Here is a 20,386-nt window from a genome sequence, read left to right on the forward strand (position 1 = left end):
GGGAAACGGATCTGTAGTTACTACACCAGCAATCTTCTCTGTTTAGGAGTACTTCCCCAGGATTAATAGTTGGGTGTGGAGGATTTTACTGTCTAATTACCATGGAAGTTTCTAGTAAGGAGAGTATCAGTCAATTGACCAATCAATCTGGTATTTACTGGATGCTTCCTGTGTACTGTGTACTCCTTTCTTACAAGACTTCCTTCCTGTAGAGATCTGGGGATTCTTCCTCAATCTGATCCCCCCCGACCCTGTGACACATTACTCTGGTTCATTTCCGGGTTCCCAGCCCTGGCTGCACATTAGACTCATCTGGGGCGTTTATTTAATTTAATTAATTAATTTATTTATTTATTTTTAAAGATTTTATTTATTTGACAGAGAGAGATACAGCGAGAGAGGGAACACAAGGAGGGGAGTGGGAGAGAGAGAAGCAGGCTTCCCACTGAGCAGGGAGCCCGATGCGGGGCTCGATCCCAGGACTCCGGGATCATGACCTGAGCCGAAGGCAGACGCTTAACGACTGAGCCACCCAGGCGCCCCTAGAATCCATTCTTTTTTAAAGATTTTATTTATTTATTTGACAGAGAGAGACACAGCGAGAGAGGGAACACAAGCAGGGGGAGTGGGAGTGGGAGAGGGAGAAGCAGGCTTCCCGCTGAGCAGGGAGCCTGATGGGGGCTCGATCCCAGGACCCCGGGATCATGACCTGAGCCGAAGGCAGACGCTTAACGACTGAGCCACCCAGGCGCCCCTCATCTGGGGAGTTTAAAAGCGATGTCCAGGCCCTGTCACAGACAGATTAAGTCAATCTCTGGGGCGGGGCCCACACTTCAGTCTTTGGATGTGTAGCCAGGGGTGCAAAGCCCACATTTACACTGATTACTTCGATCCATCCATCCTTGAGGTACACACACCTTGCTTTCCCTTTGCCATAGCAGCTGCCCAATCTGTCGTGCTGTATTCCTTTATTCTCAACTTTCCTGTATCATTCCGTTTCAGGTATGTGTCTTATAAAATGGCACAGAGCTGGCTTTTGTTTTGTATTTGTATTCTCACCTGAGAATTTTATCTTTTAACAGGGGAGTTTAACTCATTCACGTTTATTATAATAACTGATGTGTTTGGACCTTCCCCTATACAAAAATAGTTTGTATTTCCTATTTATCATGCTTTCTCTTTTGTTTCCTTTTGGCTCTTTTCCTGTGTTTTATTGGGTCAAACTATATTTTCACAATTAAGTTAGGATATAAAGCCTGAATGGGACAGAGTGGATGAAAATACCCTGACCCAGGCAATCTGAATGTTTGCAATTATAGTCATTGGGGTGTTTTTCTTCATCCTGCTTATTAGGTTATAAACCTTTGGATGGGGCACCTGGGTGGCTCATTGGGTTGGGTGTCTGCATTCGGCTCAGGTCATGATCCCAGGGTCCTGGGATTGAGTCCTGTGTCAGGCTCCCTGCTCAGTGGGGAGTCTGCTTCTCCCTTTCCCTCTGCCTCCTGCTCCGCCTGCTTGTGCTCACACGTTTTTTCTCTCCGTCAAATAAATGAATTAAATAAATTAAAAAATAAATCTTTGGACTTACCTATCTTTGGGTGCCCTTAATTCCAGGCCTTGCATAGGTTTGGAGTTTAATAAATAAGTGTTGAGGGATGCCTGGGTGGCTCAGTCGTTAAGCGTCTGCCTTCGGCTCAGGTCATGATCCCAGGGTCCTGGGATCAAGCCCCTCATCGGGCTCTCTGCTCAGCGGGAAGCCTGCTTCTCCCTCTCCACTCCCCCTGCTTATGTTCCCTCTCTCGCTGTCTCTGTGTCAAATAAATAAATAAAATCTTTAAAATAAATAAGTGTTGATATGAGCAGACGTTTGATAGCATGTTAACAACTCCTGTCTCGGGGGTTGGTAACGGAGAAGGGCCTGTCCCCAGGCCAGTAAGAGGGGTGGAGAGATGACAAGGAGCTGGGGGTGGGGTGAGTTTATTCGGCAGTGACTGACTATGTAGAAAACTGGCTGGGGTGACAGCAGTCACCAGTCTGGATGCTTACTAGTCCAGTGGCCCCAGGCAAGTTGCCCCTCCTCCCTAAGCTCAGTCTGTTCACTGCGAGCAATAATAGTACCAACCTGGAGGGGTTGTTATGAGGATCAAAGTGGAAACATGTGTCAGGCCCTGGGCCAGGGTACAACCCGGGGAGGTGTTCCCTCTGTGCTGATTTCTTCTCCCAAAAGGCCTTCTCAGAGGGACAGATTGGGATCCCCTCATGGTGGCATCTTAGGAGAATGTCTGAGTCAGTTGCCACCACTATGACTCAACTACTAGGATTAATTGTAACGAGGCAGGTGCCCTTAAGATGTAAATCACTAGGCCTCCCCTGAGTGATGAATGCCTTGCTGCTTCGTCCTGTCTCCCCAATGTCTCTCTGTCATTTCGTGGATTGGTATTCTTTTTTTTAAAGATTTTATTTATTTATTTGACAGAGAGAGAGACAGTGAGAGAGGAAACACAAGCAGGGCGAGTGGGACAGGGAGAAGCAGGCTTCCTGCCGAGCAGGGAGCCCAATGTGGGACTCGATCCCAGGACCCTGGGATCATGACCTGAGCCAAAGGCAGATGCTTAACAGCTGAGCCACCCAAGTGCCCCCGTGGATTGGTATTGATGTCACTCTTGTTCTGAGAAGGTGGCTCTGGAGCCTGTTCCAATCCTGGCACCACCACTTCTCAGCTATGTGACCTCGGGTGGGTTTCTCATACCCTCTAAGCCACAGTTGTTTTCATCTGGAAAATGGGGGGATAGGAATTGTGGCCATTACTCCAAAAGTCTGCTCAGTTCAATACCTATTTATTGAGCCCCAAAGCTACGCAAGGCCTGGAATTAAGGGCAACAAAGGGCCCCCTGAAAGATGAGTGTGTCCCGGGGCGCCTGGGTGGCTCAGTTTGTTGAGCATCCGACTCTTGGTTTTAGCTCAGGTCATGATCTTGTGGTCATGAGATCAGTGAGATCAAGCCCCGTGTCAGGCTCTGTGCTGAGCGCAGAGTCTGCTTCAGATTCTCTCTCCCTCTCCCGCTTGGGCTCTTTCTCTCTAGAATAAATAAATAAATCTTAAAAAAAAAAATGAGTACATCCTTATTGTCCAAAAATTTATAGTCTAATAAGGGCAGGATTAAGAAAAGTGCCCGATGGGGGCATCTGGTTGGCTCAGTTGGTGTAGTGTGAGACTCTTGATCTCAGGGTTGTGAGTTTGAGCCCCACATTGGGTGTAGAGATTGCTTAAAAATAAAATCTTTTAAAAAAGAGAAGTGTCCAATGACTGTAATGGTGCCTTTCTCCCAGGACTGTAAGATTTTAATGGATCTTGTTGTGAAGGACCTGGGGGGGCGGTGATAGGTACCTGGCAGGTGCTCTCAGTGTTTAGCAATCATTTCCTGAGTGCCTACTGTGTGTGCCTTTGTGTCAGGACAGGATAGATGTCTGGGAGGGAGGGACAAAAGAAAATGGGGGCCGAGGGACACCCAGCACCAGAGGTTAAGCCTCCCAGCAGGTCTGGATGTCCCTGGAGAGCTGCTCCTGCCCTAGCTGGCAGGCAGGACCCAGAAGATGATGACCCTGGCCAGCAGGCAGCCAGGCCCCTGCTCTGGGCTCTGGGAAGGGTGAGGCTGGTTCTGGGGAGAGGTGTGCACTCTTACGCATTCCATTCCGGACATTCCAAAGCTGACGGCTCCTGCCCACCCTTCCCCTGCTCCCTGTGCATACCCACTGAAACAGAATTAACCCCTAAAGGGAGGGATGGGTAGACGTGATCAAGGGGAACATGGGGTCTGACTCAGGCCTGGAAGGCTAGGTGGTCCTGGCCAAGGAGGAAGGGCAGTTCCCACTAGACGGGCCTTCTGCCCACCACTTCCTTTCTCTACACACAGAGAAAGTTGAGTTGTGACTGGTTGGGGACAGAGTGGTTCTAGGCAGGCAGGGACAGCTGGGGACAGGGGTTTATGGCAGGGCTGCAGCACCCCTCTGGGGGGGGTGATCTCTTCCCCAGAGTGGCAGGTCCTGAAAGAGGCCAGGGCAGGAAAGAGGCTGTTCTCCCAGCCTGAAGGAGGGGATGGCGGGGAGCGAGCCATATGCCATGGGCAGGGATGTTGCAGCTCTGGGGGCCTGGGGAGCGGGCATTGGGCTGTGGTTTACGTGCCCTGGCCCTCTACACCCAGGTACCATGCTTGGCTGGGTGCAGCTGAGAGCCCTGGAATGTTTTGAAGTCAGGCAGCCAAGAATCTGTAGACCGGACCTGGCCTTGGGGCAGGTGTCTGGGCAGCCTGTGTAGGTTTGGTGGGAGAGTGCCAGAGAGCAAAAGGGATGATCATTTGTTGAGTGTTCCTAGGTACCAGGCTCTGAGCAGGACCACTTGATGCTCTGAGCATCCATCAGCTTTATTATGGCAGAACCGATGGGCTTAGAGCAAAGTGGCCGGAAGCCACAGAATCCCCTAAAACTGCATCGTCCTACTTGGGAACCACTAGCCATGTGGGGTGTGCTTAGAATAAGCTGAGCTGTGCTGCGAGTTAAAACTACATGCCAGGCTTTAGAAGACACAATATGAAAATGGCATGTAAAATATCTCATTAATAATGCTGTTCTGTCGACTACCTGTCAAAATAATTTCTTAGATACATTAAGTTAAATAACATATCATATAAAAATTAAGTTCACCTGTTTCTTTTGACTTTTTTCATGTGGCTGCTGGAAAAATTTAAACCACAGACAGGGCTTGCAGCCTATTCCTATAGGATAGCTGTAGCCTTGAACTCAAAGCGTTATAGTATGAACTCCCACTTGGGGATGTTCCCCACCTGTGAAGTGTGTCTTTCTGTTTGCCGCTCCCCACATAGACACCATAACCCTATTTATGGATGAGGAAATTCAGGTAGGTAGGAGAAATAGCACGTTTGGTTATGCCAGACACCCGCCCAGCTCATTGCACTGTTGCTGGGAGGAGCATTGTGTGGGGCGCAGTCCTGAGCCTTGGCCATGTGACTGCCACATCCAAAGTGCTTTACAAGGATTATCTCCTTGAATTGTTTCAACCCTCTGGGGTGGGACAGATTCTTACCACCATTTCATAGACGAGAAAATAGGCAGAGAGAGGCTAAGGAGCCCGCCCAGGTCAGAGCAACACCAGACCCTACGTTCTTTCCACGTGCCAGGATGACCCCCTCCCTGCAGGCAAGATAGAGAGGAAAATGGGCCAACTTGTTCAGCATGACTTGGGCACGGAGAGCTGAAGGCAACAAGGGTAGCTGCTAGCTGGAGGGTTGGCCCTTCATGGTGTCCTTGGAGGGCCTGGGTCCCTCCTGGAGGTAGGAGGCTGGGAAGCAGGTCCTTCCTGCTTCTGAGCTTGGGAAGGAGATAGAGAATCTGAGTGGGTCAGTTGGGCATGCAGTGAGTAAACCAAGTCTTAGCCAGGGTGGTCCTGGAGGCGATCTACAAACAGAACCCCCCCCAAAGTCCCAGCTGGTACAAAGGCCCTGAGGCAGAAAAGGCTGGGCACAGGGGGTCCTATGGACCTTGGACAGGAGTGTGAGCTCTATTCTCAGAGCATTTGGGAGCCCTGGCAAGTTGGAGGCTGGACAGTGGTAAGATGAGGTTGCATTGTTGAAATGTGCTGAGGCTGGTTGGAGGCAGCTAGAGTTATGGGCACGGGGAGACAGTTGGGGGTGGCTGTTGCATTGGTCCAGGTGAGAGGTAGCAGCCTTGATCAGGTTGAGACCATAGAACAAAGGGAGGATGGAGGCACAGGAGATCTGTTCCAACGTGGAACCAGGGAAGGGAAAGGCAGGGATCTGGGACGGTTCTGGGGTTCTGCTTGAACAACCAGGTAGACAGGCCCTCCCTGCCCTCCCATTCTGCGGTTTCCCTCCTACAGATGGGGGAGAGTTCTCAGAACAGCAGAGACCCTGCGGTGGAAACACACCATACCCTTCAAAATCCCAAACCTGATTCTAAGCCCAAACCCAAGACAGTTCAGTCGGACCAGGCCTGGGATCCGAATCCTCCCAGCAGCCTCACTACCCATGTCTGTACACCAGCCTCCCCCTGCAGGGATTGGTGGAGACGTTTCTAAATATTGACGTTACCTGCGAATTTCCCATGCCTGGGCGAGGCGACATCTGCAAGGCAGAGCCAGAGCATGTCTTGGATTGCGTGAGGATCAGTATGAATGGTGTGCTGGCCTGGGGTCTGGTTTTTTTTTTTTTTTTTTAGCTCCCTGGTGCCAGTGGGTTCTGCCATCAGGCCTCGGCTGCTGGCTTTTATCATCTCCTTATAAGGAGCCCAGATCCCTGGACAGTGGACCCCACGTGGAGGCAGAGAGCCTGGGCTCCCCCATACAGCAGCACTCTCTCATTTAACCCCTGGCCGAGGCCTGTGGCATGCATATTGCGATGACCCCCACTGACAGATGAGGAAACTGAGGCTCAGAGAGGCTAAGTAATACACAGCTTAGTAAGGACTGAGTCAGGATTCAAATGCAGGCCTGCTGCCTTCTGTCTGGGTGCTTAACCATCAGGCCATACTGCCCTTCCAGCTGGGGAAAAGGGAAAGGAGCTCCTGCACAAAATTAAAGCAAGAAGAGGTGGACAGCAGGATTGGGGGAGGCGGAGGGTCCCCTGAGATGCCTGTGTTCTCTTTTCCTGCTCATATACTCCATCCATGGTGTGTAACTGACCTGGGTGCCATCTCTGTCCCCACTTCTCTGGACGGCACCCCTGCTGGCTCGTTGACCAGATCCCCACATTGCTGCTGACCTCCTGGGCTTGAGTGGCCACCTGCAGAGCAGGTTGGACTGTGGTTATTGAGTTTCTAACTCCTGGTGACAGAATGGGAGTACCTGGTGCCATTTAAAGCTCTCAGGCTCTCCCCCTGTGGTTCCAGTGCTCTGAGTACATCCTGGGACACAAAGAGGCACTTGTTCCAGGCTGACGCCTGCAGGCTCAAACCCAAAAGGCCCTTGTTTGTCCCTCAGTGTGTCCTCAAGCCCACAAGGTATCCTCGGCATACCTTGGATATGACCCTGGCCCTCCTGGGCCCGTGCCAGACCCTGGCCTCGTCCACCCAGGAGAAGAAAATGAGGTCTGATTCTCTGGAGAAACGGGCCCAAATCTGCTGGGGACCCCCCCAACCTGGCTTGTGCAACCCACACAGCAGCACTTGGGCTGGGCCAGGCTGGGCTGAGGCGGCTGTCGTGGGGACAACTGAGTCCCGAGTCCCACCAGCTTCTATCAGGTGGGGTCTTGGGTCATGGCACCCCACCTCCTCCCTGCCTGTCCTAAGGTGGGTGTCCTAGATGCCATTCCCATTACCAAGATGTCCTGTAGGGGTTTTCTGGAAAACCCAGAAATCTGGAAGGAAACTTTAAAAACTAAACTATAAACTTGTTTCTAATTCCCCAGTTTCTCCCTAATGTCTTTTTGCTGTTCCAGGACCCCACTTTGCATTCAGTGGTCCCATCTTCTTAGGCTCCTCCAGGCTGATGGTTTCTCAGTCTTGTCTTTCATGGCCTTGACACTTTTGAAGAGGGCTGGTCAGGTGTTCTGTAAACCGTCCCTCAGTTTGGGCTTGTCTGCTGGCCCCTAGCCATGAGATGGAGGTCATATACTGAGAAGGGTTCCTTGGAGGCAATCTTGTGTCCTCCTTGGTCCCCGGTGTCAGGTGGTTCCACTGTATTGATATGCCTTCCCCCTGGGGATGTGAACCTTCTGTCCTCGCCACTGTGAATTTACTGATTTTCAGAAGAAACCTATTTTACAGGACCAGGCATGACTGGCAAGCAGGAGCCCACAGGCAGAACCCCATGCACAGCTCAGGGGGCCACATAAGGGCTTAGGTGCATTGTGAAGGGCACCCTCTGTGGGGTGTAAAAGTGCAATGAATACATGTTGTGTGGATGAGCGGTCATCCTCACCATTTATGAAGCCCCTACAATGTGCCGGGTAATTCGAGGTCCTTCACTGAACGGTATTTGTTGAATGTCTCCTACGTGCCCCGCACTGGTTAGGCACTGGTAAAACCAGGGAGATTCCACTTGTGAACCTAAATGATCTCTAATCTGCTTTTGGGACTCCAGAGGCTGCCCTGAACCTCCAGCTCAGTCCTTGAACCCCGAAGTGGTCTTTGAAACTCATTCAGTTGTTTCCAGAAGTGTCCCTGACCTTTCCCCCACCCACCTCACTTAACTAGGTGGGATGGACTATTCCCATTTTACAGATGGTAAAACAGAGGTTCAGAAGCATAAAGTAGCTCCTCCATCTTACACCAATGGCTGGTGCAGTCAGGATTTGAATCCTGTCTGACTCCAGGCACCAGCTGCCTCCTGCATGACCTTGGGTAGGTGCCTTTTCTTCTGAGGGCCTCAGTTTGTACATCTGTGTAATGAGCAGGGGGGGCTGGATGACTTCCAAGCCACCTTCTAGTATCAAAGGCCACTTGCCCTTAGAACCTGTGTCCGTGTTAAACTTCTGAGTAAGTAGAGGGAGGCCGGGTGTGTCCCTCTCCCAGCATGTCACTCAGACCTGCCTCCCCTCTCTGGGGTGGGGGCACCTCGGCTTTCCTGGCTCTGCTGGTGATTGTCATCTCCGTGCGTGGGACAAGACTGGATGGGGGTGGTGGGGAAGGGCTGTATCTTGGTCTCCATCAGTCGAGCTGATGCCCTGTCTGGATGCCCCCGTGGGTCTTATTAGTGAGATGAAAAGCTGGACTGGCCAGGCCAGTTCCCAGGCCTTTTGGGATCTGTGCCCCATCCCTGCAGGTTGCTGACCTGCCCACGTTCCTGCATTCCTGCACTCCTGGCCAGAATGCAGGACCCTGTGGGGACTCTCATTCAGGACCTCAAACCCAAAAGGCAGAAGTACTAGGACTGTGCCCCAGAGGCCTGGATTAGAACCCCAGTTCTCCTTGTTTCCTGGCAGTGGGACTGGGACCAAGTTATTGAGTCAGTGCTTCAGTTTCCCCATCTGTAAAATTGGAGAACAGTGCAACTTCAGCAGCGGTAGGGTTAAAGGAGCTCATCTCTATGTGACTTGCTTAGCACTGGTGGGCACAGGGTCAACTCTGTGTTAACTAGCATCTTCTAGGCAGCTGGGCGTAGCCTCAGGAAAACAGGATAGAAGGCAGGAAGAAGGCTCAAGGGGGTGGGGGAAGAAGAAACAAGCCCCTATCACTTAGAAATGGCACTTACCAGCTTTTCTGGTATCAGCTTTATTGAGATATAATTCACATAGCATACCATTCCCTCATTTAAAGTATACAATTAGGGCGCCTGGGTGGCTCAGTTGGTTAAGCGACTGCCTTCGGCTCAGGTCATGATCCTGGAGTCCCCGGATCGAGTCCCGCATCGGACTCCCTGCTCAGCGGGGAGTCTGCTCCTCCCTCTGACCCTCCCCCCTCTCATGTGCTTTCTCTCATTCTCTCTCTCTCAAATAAATAAATAAATAAATAAATAAATAATCTTTTAAAAAATATATACAATTAGTTTTTAGTATATTTACAGAATTACCCAACTATCACCACAACCAATTTTAGAATATTTTCATCACCCCACAAAAGACACCCCATACCCTTCAGTGCTCACTTGCCAGCCCCACCCCAGCCCCGGCAACAACTAATCTGCTTTCTGCTTCTATGGATTGGTCTATTCTAGATATTTCATGTAAATGGAATCCTACTATATGTGACCTGTTGTGTCTGGCTGCTTTCACTTGGCGTAATGGTTTTGCGGTTCACCCACGCGATGGCAGGTGTTGGTGCTTCATTCCTTTCTTTGCTGAGTGATATTCCATTTAATGGATATTCCACATTTTGTTTATCCATTCATTGGATGATGAACACTTGCGTTGTTTCCACTTTTTGGCTATTGTAAGTAGTGCTGTTAGGAACACTTGTGTTTCGTTCAAGTTTTTGTGTGGGCCTATGTTTTCATTTTTCTTGGGTAGATACTTAGAAGTGGAATTACTGGGTCATGTGGCAACTTTATGCTTAACTTTTTGGGGACCTTCCAGACTGCTTTCCAAAGCTGCTGCACCATTTTACAGTTCCCACCTACTGTGAGTGAGGGTTCTGATTTCTCCTATCCTTGTTACCAAATCATTATGGTCTGTCTTTTTGATTATCGCCATCCTGGTGGGTGAGAAGTGGTATCTCATTGTGGTCTAGGGCACTTGGCAGTCCATGCCTAGGATGTGTTGGGAGCCGTGCAGGATTGTCACATGGGGTTGCTAATGGCATGAACTTGGGGGCCTGCCTGGGTTGGAATTCTGGCTCTAACATTTAATTACTGTGTAACTTTGCGAAAGTTACTAAAACTCTCTGGTCCTCCATTTCCACATCTGTAAAGTGGGGACAATAATATGATGACCCACTGGGCCAACACCTACCTCACAGGATTGTAATGAAGAATAAGAAATGAGCAGAGAGACTGGCATGTGGAAAGTAAATACAAGCTCATACTATTCTGGTGATGGTGGTGGTTGCTATACATGTGCTTGTGATTTTCCCAACACCCCTATGAGTAGCTGTGAGTGCAGTATTTGACAAAGTGGCCTCTGGAGCAAGACTGCCTGAGCAGAGTCCAGGTGCCCCATTCACAAGGTGTCTGACGCTGGACAAGCATCTTGACGTCTCTGAGCCTTGGTTTCCTATAAACTCTCTGTAAAGGAGTACACAGCCCTCCCCCAGGGCTTAGGGTGAGGATGTTGTTGAGGCAGTGCCTATGAACATGTCTGATGTCTGGTGAAGCATGTGCAGGAAGCGTCAAATTACCATGATGCCTTGGTGGGCATCCCTTGTAGACCAATGGAGAAACTGAGGTATGGTGCTTGCCTGAGATGGTCCACGCAGCAAATGGCCCCACTGCACTTGGAACCCATGCCTGTCTGGCCAGAAGTTCCCACGGAACCCTCCTTCATCCTCTGCCAGGAGCACCAGGTTCCTGAGACTGGCTGTTCCACCCACATCCTTTGTCCCCTTTCTGGTGCTGGGCTTTGGCTGGAATAATCCGCCAGCCAAGGTGGGGGGCCAGAAGGTGCTTTCCTCATACTGCCCACCCAGTGAAGGGGCTGGCTTGGGAGCTGGTCCCATGTCCTGAGGTGGGGCTGGGCCGAGCCAAAGCCCCCCACTTGATCCACACTGCAGGCTCCTGTTGACACATGAGCAGCCATGGGTTAAATATTTGGTTTAAGACTCGCTACATCTGAGTGCAGCAGGCCAGGCTGAGAGTCAGTGGTTTGGTGGAGGGGAGGGGCCTGTTCCCCATGTGGTCTGACCAGCCAGGGTGGGGGCTGTGGGCTCAGTCCATGCCCTGACAGCCCAGCCACAGTCCCTTCTTCTGAGCCTTCCTTGCCCCTCCAACTGAATACCAGCTTTCTACACTGCAGGACTGCTCAGAGCCTTTACTGGCTCATAGAGTTCTCAAGGGTCCAGGTTTTCCTAGCTGCCTGGACTCACAAGCCTTCATTCTGGGAATGACTTACAGGACTGGGGTTCCTGGGACCCACTTTGGGAAAGGCTGCCTCCTTGATTGACTTGGCAGAGGGTGCAGCCTGGGTCTTGTTTCTCTCCCCTCCTTAGCTCCTGTGCATCCAGGCCTGGCACAGAGCAGGCTCTCGGGCGCGGTTTGAGACATGGATGGACAGACTCACAGGTTCTGTTCACTGTGCCCGATTCTGCCCCCCCCCCCCGCCGACACCCGCCCCTCCCCATACCAGCAGTACCTGCAGTGTTGGACCTCAAACTCCACAGGGGATCAGGGTCCCCTGGAGAACCTGTAATAACAAGAGCAATAATAATAATACAGCTTCCTGGGCCTAGCTTTGGAGATTCAGATCCAGAGGGTCTGGGTTAATGCCTGGGAATCTGAATGTTTCATGCCCCAAGAGGTGGTCCCAGGCCTTGATCTGAGGAATTCCAGTGTGAAGAGGTGGTGGCCCCCTCAGCCTGAGGATCCAGAGCCCTGCCCTGGCCCCCCCTCCAACGGACATGCCCAGAACCCACCTTTTTTGTGGCCTCTTCCCTTGAAGCCTTCTGCCCGTGAACCCCAAACTCTTCCTTATCCTCCAGAACCTAGCCACCACCACCTCCTCCAGGAAGCGTTCAGTGACCAATCCCATTCCCACCCAGCCAGCCAGGAGGCTCCTCTGGGCAACCCTAGCCTCCATGCCTGTCTCAATCGTGTGACTATTTCTGTAAATGCTGATTTCCTCCCCATCTAGGGGGTGACGAGTCAGAGGGTGAGGCTTTTTCTGTGTGCACTGCTGGACCTGGCAAATAGTAGGTGCTTAATGAGTGCAGGTGGAATAACCCTCTGGGTGCTTGGCTGCTTGGGCTCTACTGTGGAGTCAGTACAAAAGGGTTTTCAATGGAGGTTGGAGAATTAGGTGCTAATTTTTTTTAAGATTTTATTTATTTACCTGAAAGATAGTGAGAGAGAGAGCAAGCACAGAAGGAGAGCATAGAGGGAGTGGTAGAGGAAGAAGCAGACTCCCCGCTAAGCAGGGAGCTTGATGCGGCGCTCGATCCCAGGACCCCAAGATCGTGACCTTAGCCGAAGGCAGACACTTAACCATCTGAGCCACCCAGGCGCCCCTTAGGTGCTAATCTTGACCATTACTGGCTGGCTGGGTGACATTGGCCAAGTTGCGTTCCCTCTCTGGTCTTTGTGTCTTCTTTTATTGAAAGAAAGCAACAACAGAGGCAGGGCCAGATACCCATCAGTATAACCTTGTGAATACACTAAAACCCACTGAGTTATAGGCTTTAAAAGGGTGAATTTTATAGTATGTGAATTATATCTCCATAAAAACGGAAGAAAAAAAAAAAAGAACATAGTAAAGGTGTTCTGCCAAAATGGAAAACTAGAAACTCTCGCTCCAAGCTGCCTTGTTTCTGTGGCTTTGGTGATGTCGCCCCAGGGCAGGGGCAGGAGACAGGGTGGGCCGCCAGGCTCCCTCTGAGGCTGGTGGGGACATGGCACACCCTGCAGGCCCAGCCCACCTCCTATCTTCTGTCTGCAGCATCTCTAACAAGGACTTGTCGGAGCTGATCGAGCAGCTGCAGAAAAATGCCGACCAGGTGGAGAAGAACATCGTGGACACGGAGGCCAAGATGCAGAGCGTGAGTGCCCCCCCGTGCGGCCAGCCCCATTGCGGACCAGGGTCTTGCCCGACCAAGGGTTCTTGCTGGGGAGGGGGGTGGGTTCTGCCCACCCCCGGGGAACATGTGGCCACATCTAGAGACATTTTTAGCCGTCACAACTGGGGTAGTGGGGTGGATAGGCATCTAGTGGGTAGAGGCCAGGGATGCTGATAAACACCCTACAGGGCATAGGATGCCCACCCCCCCACACCAAATGATCCAGCCCCAAATGTCAGTAGTGCTGAGATGGAGAAACCTCATTATTGCTGTTAATGTCAGCCCCCCACCCTGGGGGCTAAGTTCCTGCAGCTTATGGACCCTGTCTGGAGGAAAACCGTGGTCTCAGGAACCAGGTCTTGTATCCCAGCTTTGCCATTTACTGTGTGACTTTAGGCAAGTCACCTTACCTCTCTGTGCAAGTGATTCCCTCTGACAGGGTAAAAGCGATCATCCACATCCCCTGGGCTGCTGTAAAGATTCAGTGAGATTATGCAGGTGTATTGTAGGGCTTGGTATTACCATCGATATCCTCTTTCTTCTTGTACTTCCCCTGCCATTGCTCAGATGCATACGATCCTCCTTTGACAGAGAAGAGAGAGAAAGTAGCTAGGCAAATCATGTTGCCTCTCTGTGTCGCCCTTTGCTCTTCTGTGACATGAGCTAACAACCTCTCTGAGCAGCAGGTTCTCCTGAGGAATCTATACCATGCGGGATACCTGTGAGCTGCCAGGATGATCATCCCCCTGCTGGAGGCACCAGCCCAGTGCAGTTGAGCTTATACCCATTTTGTAGCTGGAGAGACTGAGGTTCAGAGAGTGCAAGGTGACTCATCCGTGACAGAGTAGCCCCAGAAGCATCCCAGAGGCGGGGTTGCCAGATTTAGCAAATAAAAATACAGGATATGCAGTTAAATTTGACTTTCAGAGCACAATTCTTTTTCCATAGAAGTATATCCCATGTACTGTTTGAGATATACTTATACCACAAAGTGATCCATTGTTTGTCTGAAATTTGAACTTAACTGACGGTCTGTATTTCATATGCATTCCTACCCAGGAGGTGACCAAGAGGCGGGTCCAGAGGAGTGGGGGACAGAAGGTGGACAGGTCATGAGCCTGTCCTCCCTGGCCCAGCCGTGGCTGCCCCTCCCCCTGCCCACGCTGGTGTCCACCGGCCCGGGGGGCCAGGCCACAGGCAGCCCAGACAGCTGAGGGACGGGATGCGCTGGGGATGGCACAGGAGGCAGTGAGGAACGGAGGTGTGGGAAAGAGCAGGGAAGGCGAGTGGCGCTCTCTCTGTTCCTGCCAGGGGCCCTCCCCCGGCTCCTTTCCTGCCCCCTCCTGCCCTTCTACCAGCCTCTACCTGCCTCAGTGCCTCGCCAGCCCCGCAGCTTGTCCCTCGGGCCGCCGCCTTGTCCCAGCTCCTCCGCGGAGTTTTCAGTCCCCTTGTCACAGGGCGCCGTGCTATTTTCTTTCCTAAATGAAAACAGCTTTTTGGGTGTGTCCGTTTTTGTCCTAATGAAAGTAATATGGGTTTGTTACAAATCTTTCAGGACTGATAAACAACGTATAATGAAGCAAATTGAAATCCTGTATAATTCCACCACCAGAGAGATGGATCGACTGTTAACCTTTTGGTGTATCTGTTTGACCCTTTCCTGTGTGCGTGCATGTGTGTGCGTGTGTGTGTGTGTGTGAGAAAAGAGAGATAATAGGGTCTTGAGCTCTCATTTTTATTTGCTTAGAGTAATGGCTCACAGTAACAAGCATGTACTTGGGGGATCATTTTGAACTGTTTTTTAACTTCAGATGAACAAACCTGAAAATAGAAACCGTGCTTTGACGACCATATGGACTAATCTTCTGCTTTCTTTTTTTTCCTTCCATCTCTTTCATTTCTCGGAAGATGTCACTGTTCATTTTATTACCCAAAAGTTCTCTTGAATGTTCCTGTTTTCTTAAATTGAAGCGAGGTTCGCATAACATAAGATTAACCACCTAAAGCGTGCAAGTCAGTGGCCTGTACGCTGTTCACAGTGTTGGTCACCCACCACCTCCTTCTAGTGCCAAGACATTTCCATTCCCCCAAAGGGAACCTCATGCCCAACAGCAGTCCCTCCCTGCAGCCCCCGGAAACCCTAATCTGCTTTCTGTGCCTATGGATTTACTTCTGCATGTTTCATATAAACCAAATCGTACAATATATGACCTTCTCTGTCTATCCAAATTTTTAAACGTGCAGAAAAGTTGAAAGAATTCCACAGAGATGGGGCATCTGGGTGGCTCAGATGGTCGGGCGTCTGCCTTTGGCTCAGGTCATGATCCCAGAATCCTGGAATCGAGCCCCTCATCGGGCTCCTGGCTCAGCGGGGAGCCTGCTTCTCCCTCTGCCTCTACCCCTGCTCGAGCTCTTTCTCTCTCTGTATCTCTGTGTCTCGAATAAATAAAAATCTTAAAAAAAAAAAAAAAAAGAGTTTCACAGAGAACATCCATGTCCCTATCCCCCAGATTCCACCAGTAACAGCTGCTGGATTTGCTTTATCACTCATCCGCCTGTCAGCATGCGTGTAGTTTATTAGCTACATCAGTCCCTATGATTTGTTTTTACTTGTAAAATCCTTTTACTGGAGGTATAAATTCTGTAAGGTATATAGAAAGTGTCCACATTTTAAGGGCCTTTTCATCCATAGGCGCCCACGTAACCACTGCTCAGGTCAAGATAGAGAACATTTCCCAGAAAGCTGGCTCGTGACCTTGCCAATCCATACCCCCCAGAGTAACCACTACGCTAACCTCTCTCTCCATCTATCTGTTTTGCCTGACTGTGAACCCTTGAACGCGGCATCTCTCAGCTAGATGTTCTTTTTCTCATCTCAGCTAGCATGTTTCAAGAGGGCTTGCATTCCCACACAGCACTTGCATGAATGAGGTAATGATTAATTTACTTCCCCCTTTTGCAAAATTAGTCTTTGACACTGTACCTGCCCAAGAGAGCTGCAGATCAGCTGGAAACAATGGAGCGGATAATGTTCCACCCAAGCCAAGAACCATGATGTTTTGTCGTATTTTTCCCCCCATTGGCCAGATCCACACAGGGGTGGAGAGATGGCACAGCCCCCCCGGGCTTCACCTCCAAGCCCCTCAGGGCGCCGGGCCCCACTTGCCCCTCAGCCTCCCTGGAGTTGGCCAGGGACGGGTGGGCTGAACGCCTTTTCTTCTTCCGAGGGGAAGTCTGCTCTCTCCTCTGGACCAGGAAGCACATCACCTCGTTAACTTCTTTTCGCTCTTGTAACAGGTGTATTGAGGTGTATTGTACATATCACAAGAAGCTCCCACCTCAAGTGGACAATGCAGTGAGTTTTAGTAACTTCACCGAGTGGCACAGCTGTTTCCATAAATGGGTTTCTGAACATTTTCATCCCCTAGTAAGAACCCCTGTGCTCATGTACTGTTCCTAATTCCACCCGACTCGCTGGCAGCCACGCATCTGCTTCCTGTCTCTCTGGATTAGGACATGGTGGAACCCTGCACTGGGGTCGCTTGGGTGCCTCTTCCTTGTTCTCATGGCAGTGATGGGGACGCTGAGACCCAGTGGGGGTGGGCGCTGGCTCCTCCTGGCCCCCCGTATTACCTCCATGGTCTGTCTTCAGCCCAGTCCCCGGCCTGTCCTCGCCTCCCCCACTGGCCTGGGGTCTCCAGGGCCCCGCACGGTGTGCGGCTGGGCCTCAGGAATGTTGTCTGAGTGAGCGAACAGACTGTGTGTAGATACCTGCTGTCCTGGCTGCCAGTTCATAGTTCATTGTTCTTCCCTAAACAAGCAGAGACCCTGGGCTCATCAGCAACACTGACCGTGCCTCCCAAATATCCACCCACTCTGTTGACTCTCAACCATTTCTGCAGGTGCCACCCCAGATGGGCCACCGTCCGCTCCCCCCCGCCACCCCCGGCCCTGTCACAAGTGCTGACTGCCCTCGAGGCCGTGCCCTTGTCCCGTAGAGCCCTGAGGCATTTGCCTTTAAGGACAGATGGGGCCCCTTTGCCTTGCACCTCTTGCACTTCCTCCCCCAGCCAGCCTTCCTGCCTCAGGGCCTTTGCACAGGCTTTCCTTCTGCTTAGAACACTCTTTTCTTTCATCCTTAGTTCTTAGCTGGTGTCACCGCCTCCACAGGGGCTCACTGACCACCAGATCTGAAGCAGGTCCCTGTTGTTCCACCTCTGGTGTGTTTCCTTGGTAAACACCGACTTGTATGAACTTGTAATCACCTTTGTGAGGTTTATCTATTTATCTGACTGGGCTGGGCAGGGCCATGCCTCTTCATTTGAAGGTGTGTCCCAGAGCCCCCACACATAGGTACCTGGGCTGTTTGTTGAGAGGCGGAGGAGAGGCTAGGTGGGACTGGGAGCCCCTTGCTGGCCCTCTCTTCCCACCCCTCCCACCCCCACAGTGCCCGTGGAGTCCCCATCCTCGATCCCCCTTTCTGTCTTGACTCTCACAGGACCTGGCCCGGCTGCAGGAGGGCCGACAGCCCGAGCACCGGGACGTGACCCTGCAGAAGGTGTCAGACTCAGAGAAGCTGCTGTATGTGCTAGAGGCAGATGCGGCCATTGCCAAGCACATGAAGCATCCCCAAGGAGACATGATTGCCGAGGAGTAGGTCCCCTCTGCTCCAGGTTCCTGGGATGGGGCAGGAGGGCTGTAGACTGCTCAGCATTCTGGAGCCCAACTCAGAGTTTATTGAAGGCTAACTAGATGCTAGACACATGCCAAACGCTTTATGTTATTCTCATGACGACCCATTTTGTAGTCAGGGAAACTGAGGCTCAGCACTAATGTCCCCTGTTCTGGTCATAGTGTGACCACAGGTCCCTGACCATCGTGCTGTCTGACCTCCAAGCTTTTGAGCATGGCCTCCCACTCCCTGATGCCCAGCCAGCTTCCTATGCTCATGGCTCTCCCCTCAGCTCAGATGTGGATAAACTGGCACCCAAAATGCCTCCCGCCTGGTTCTGCACCCCCCACCCTGGCAGGGGCAAGGGTCTCAGGGTGCCCCATGAGTCCTTGCCCTGTTCCTGTCATGGCCCACACCACCCCTGTGGTTCCTGCTCAGTGGCAGGCTCCAGAGAGCAGTGGACCTGCCTGTTTCTTCCAGAACCTTCTCCTGGGAAAACATCGATAGAGGAAGGAAGGGTAAGGGAGGATGGTAGTGATTGTCTGGAACCCAAAGCCCCGGTCTCCCTGTCCTTCCAGGCTCCTGAGCAGAAAGCCCCAGGCCAGTGTCTGGGGTGGGAGGCCCCTCCTGGGGGAACGGGCGTGGGCAGTGGGCCTGCCAACTGGCCCCCCTAACCAGGATGGCCACTCTCCCCACTCAGCATCCGTCAGCTGAAGGAGCGCGTGACCAGCCTCCGTGGGAAACACAAGCAGATCTACAACTTGGTGGTGAAGGAGGTAGACCCGCAGGTCAACTGGGCAGCGCTGGTGGATGAAAAGCTGGTATGGCCCTGGCTTCAGCTGTGTGCAGGGAGGACCCCGCCATTTCATGGGTACCACGGTCCTGCCTCGCAGAGGGTCATGTTCCTGACGTTTCCCAATGGCTGCGTCAGTGAGGACAGCAAGGCTCAGAGAGGTGTAGCACCTAGCCCAGTGTCACCCAGCAGACGTGGTGGAGACTGGGACCCTCCTGGGATTGCTCTCCAACCCTGGTTGTTGGGGTCCCGGGCAGGCTCGGAGGAGTGGCCCGATGCCCTTCCTCTGCCCTCACTGGCCTGTCTCCACCACGGGGAAGGGCAGCTGCTGGAGCCAGCAGTCCTCTCTTAGTGCTGTGACCTGGGCAACCACTCCCCTGACCAGGCCTCTGTTTCCCCATCTGTGAAATGGAAATGACAACCGTGGGGTACTCTGAGGTTACAGTGAAATTGAGTGAGCTGACACGTGTAGGTACGATGGTGGTAAAGGTGACCGTCACTCCCCACGTCTCTTCTGGCTCCCCTTGGCTCCCTCCTTGGTTCTTATGTGTGGGTGGGCTGTGAGTCCCAGGCCCTAGCCCACACTCTGTGGGTCATCTCTCTGCCCACCCTCCCAGGACAAACTGAGAGGCCAGAGCTTCGGGACGGACCTGCCGCTGGTGGACCACCAGGTCGAGCAGCACAATATCTTCCACAATGAGGTCAAGGCCATCGGGCCCCACCTGGCTAAGGATGGGGGCAAGGTGCGCGTGGTGGTGGAGCAGGCCTGGCCCCGGGGGAGGAGGGGCTCACACCTGCAGCCCCGCCCTGACCCGTGTCCCCGGCTCTGTCCGCAGGAGCCGGACAGCGAACTCCAGGCCAAGTACCAGAAACTGCTGGTGAGAAGCCCCCCCACCCCCACCCCGGGAATGGGCTGGGAGGGGGTGGGAAGCCAGGAGTGTGGGCACAGGAAACGTGTGCAGTGAGCGTTTCAAACAGAATGAAAGGGGTTGAGTGGGAAGATCGTACCCTGAGCCCCCACCTGAGAGGCGTCCCAGTTTGCTCTCTGCTTGTGGAAAACCCTAACAGGTCCCCTGGATACAGCCCGTCCTGCAGTTGGCTTTTTCTTTACTAAGCACCTTCTGTGTGCCAGATACAATGCCATGCGCTTTATAAGCAAAAGTTTTCTATTTCCCTTTTCAAAACCTTTAAGAAATATGTTCTTTTTAAAAGCACTGTGAATGCCTAAATGCTTCCTTGCTGCGGCCGGTTCAGACCTCTCAGGTGAGAGAAGCACAGTCTCTGGAGCCAGATGTCTCCATCCCTCATTGGCGGGGACACCCTGAGCGAGCTCCATAGCCTCTCAGACCCTCAGTTTCCCGACCTGTACAGTGGAGTGCCTTCGAGGCCTTGTCTCCTAGGACCGCTGACGCGGGAGAAGTGCCCAGCACAGTCCTGGCACACTCCTGTTCGTGTTTGCAAAGGCGAGCGTCCCTGCTCCCTCTGCTCCTCCCTGCCCCGCACCCAGCACCTCTCACCCATAACGCGGTAGCACTTTGCTACTGTGCTCCTAACCTCTGTACGGGGATCGTGATAAAGGCAAAAGTGGAACTCTAGCTGCTCACATTTATTGAGCACCAACTGTTTGGCAGCCTTTTTTTTTTTTTTTAAGATTTTATTTATTTATTTGACACACAGAGAGCACAAGCAGGGGGAATGGCAGGCAGAGGGAGAAGCAGGCTCCCCGCGGAGCAGGGATTCCGATGCGGGACT

The 20,386-nt window shown here is 52.2% G+C and overlaps 1 protein-coding gene across 2 annotated transcripts in view; it reads left to right on the forward strand.

Annotated features, from left to right (window-relative positions):
* The window catches only part of PPL (periplakin), a 57,348-nt gene that overhangs the window by 21,291 nt on the left and 15,671 nt on the right, over nucleotides 1–20,386 (forward strand). For both annotated transcript variants that reach the window (XM_081820090.1, XM_081820091.1), the window contains exons 2-6: nucleotides 13,052–13,151; nucleotides 17,668–17,822; nucleotides 18,542–18,662; nucleotides 19,252–19,377; nucleotides 19,471–19,512. In XM_081820090.1, the coding sequence (XP_081676216.1) occupies nucleotides 13,052–13,151; nucleotides 17,668–17,822; nucleotides 18,542–18,662; nucleotides 19,252–19,377; nucleotides 19,471–19,512 (544 nt within the window). The remainder of the gene's footprint in view (nucleotides 1–13,051; nucleotides 13,152–17,667; nucleotides 17,823–18,541; nucleotides 18,663–19,251; nucleotides 19,378–19,470; nucleotides 19,513–20,386) is intronic.

This window comes from Leptonychotes weddellii, chromosome 5 (genome assembly GCF_054177405.1).
Source record: "Leptonychotes weddellii isolate Sample4059 chromosome 5, ASM5417740v2, whole genome shotgun sequence".
Taxonomy (NCBI): Eukaryota; Metazoa; Chordata; class Mammalia; order Carnivora; family Phocidae; genus Leptonychotes; species Leptonychotes weddellii.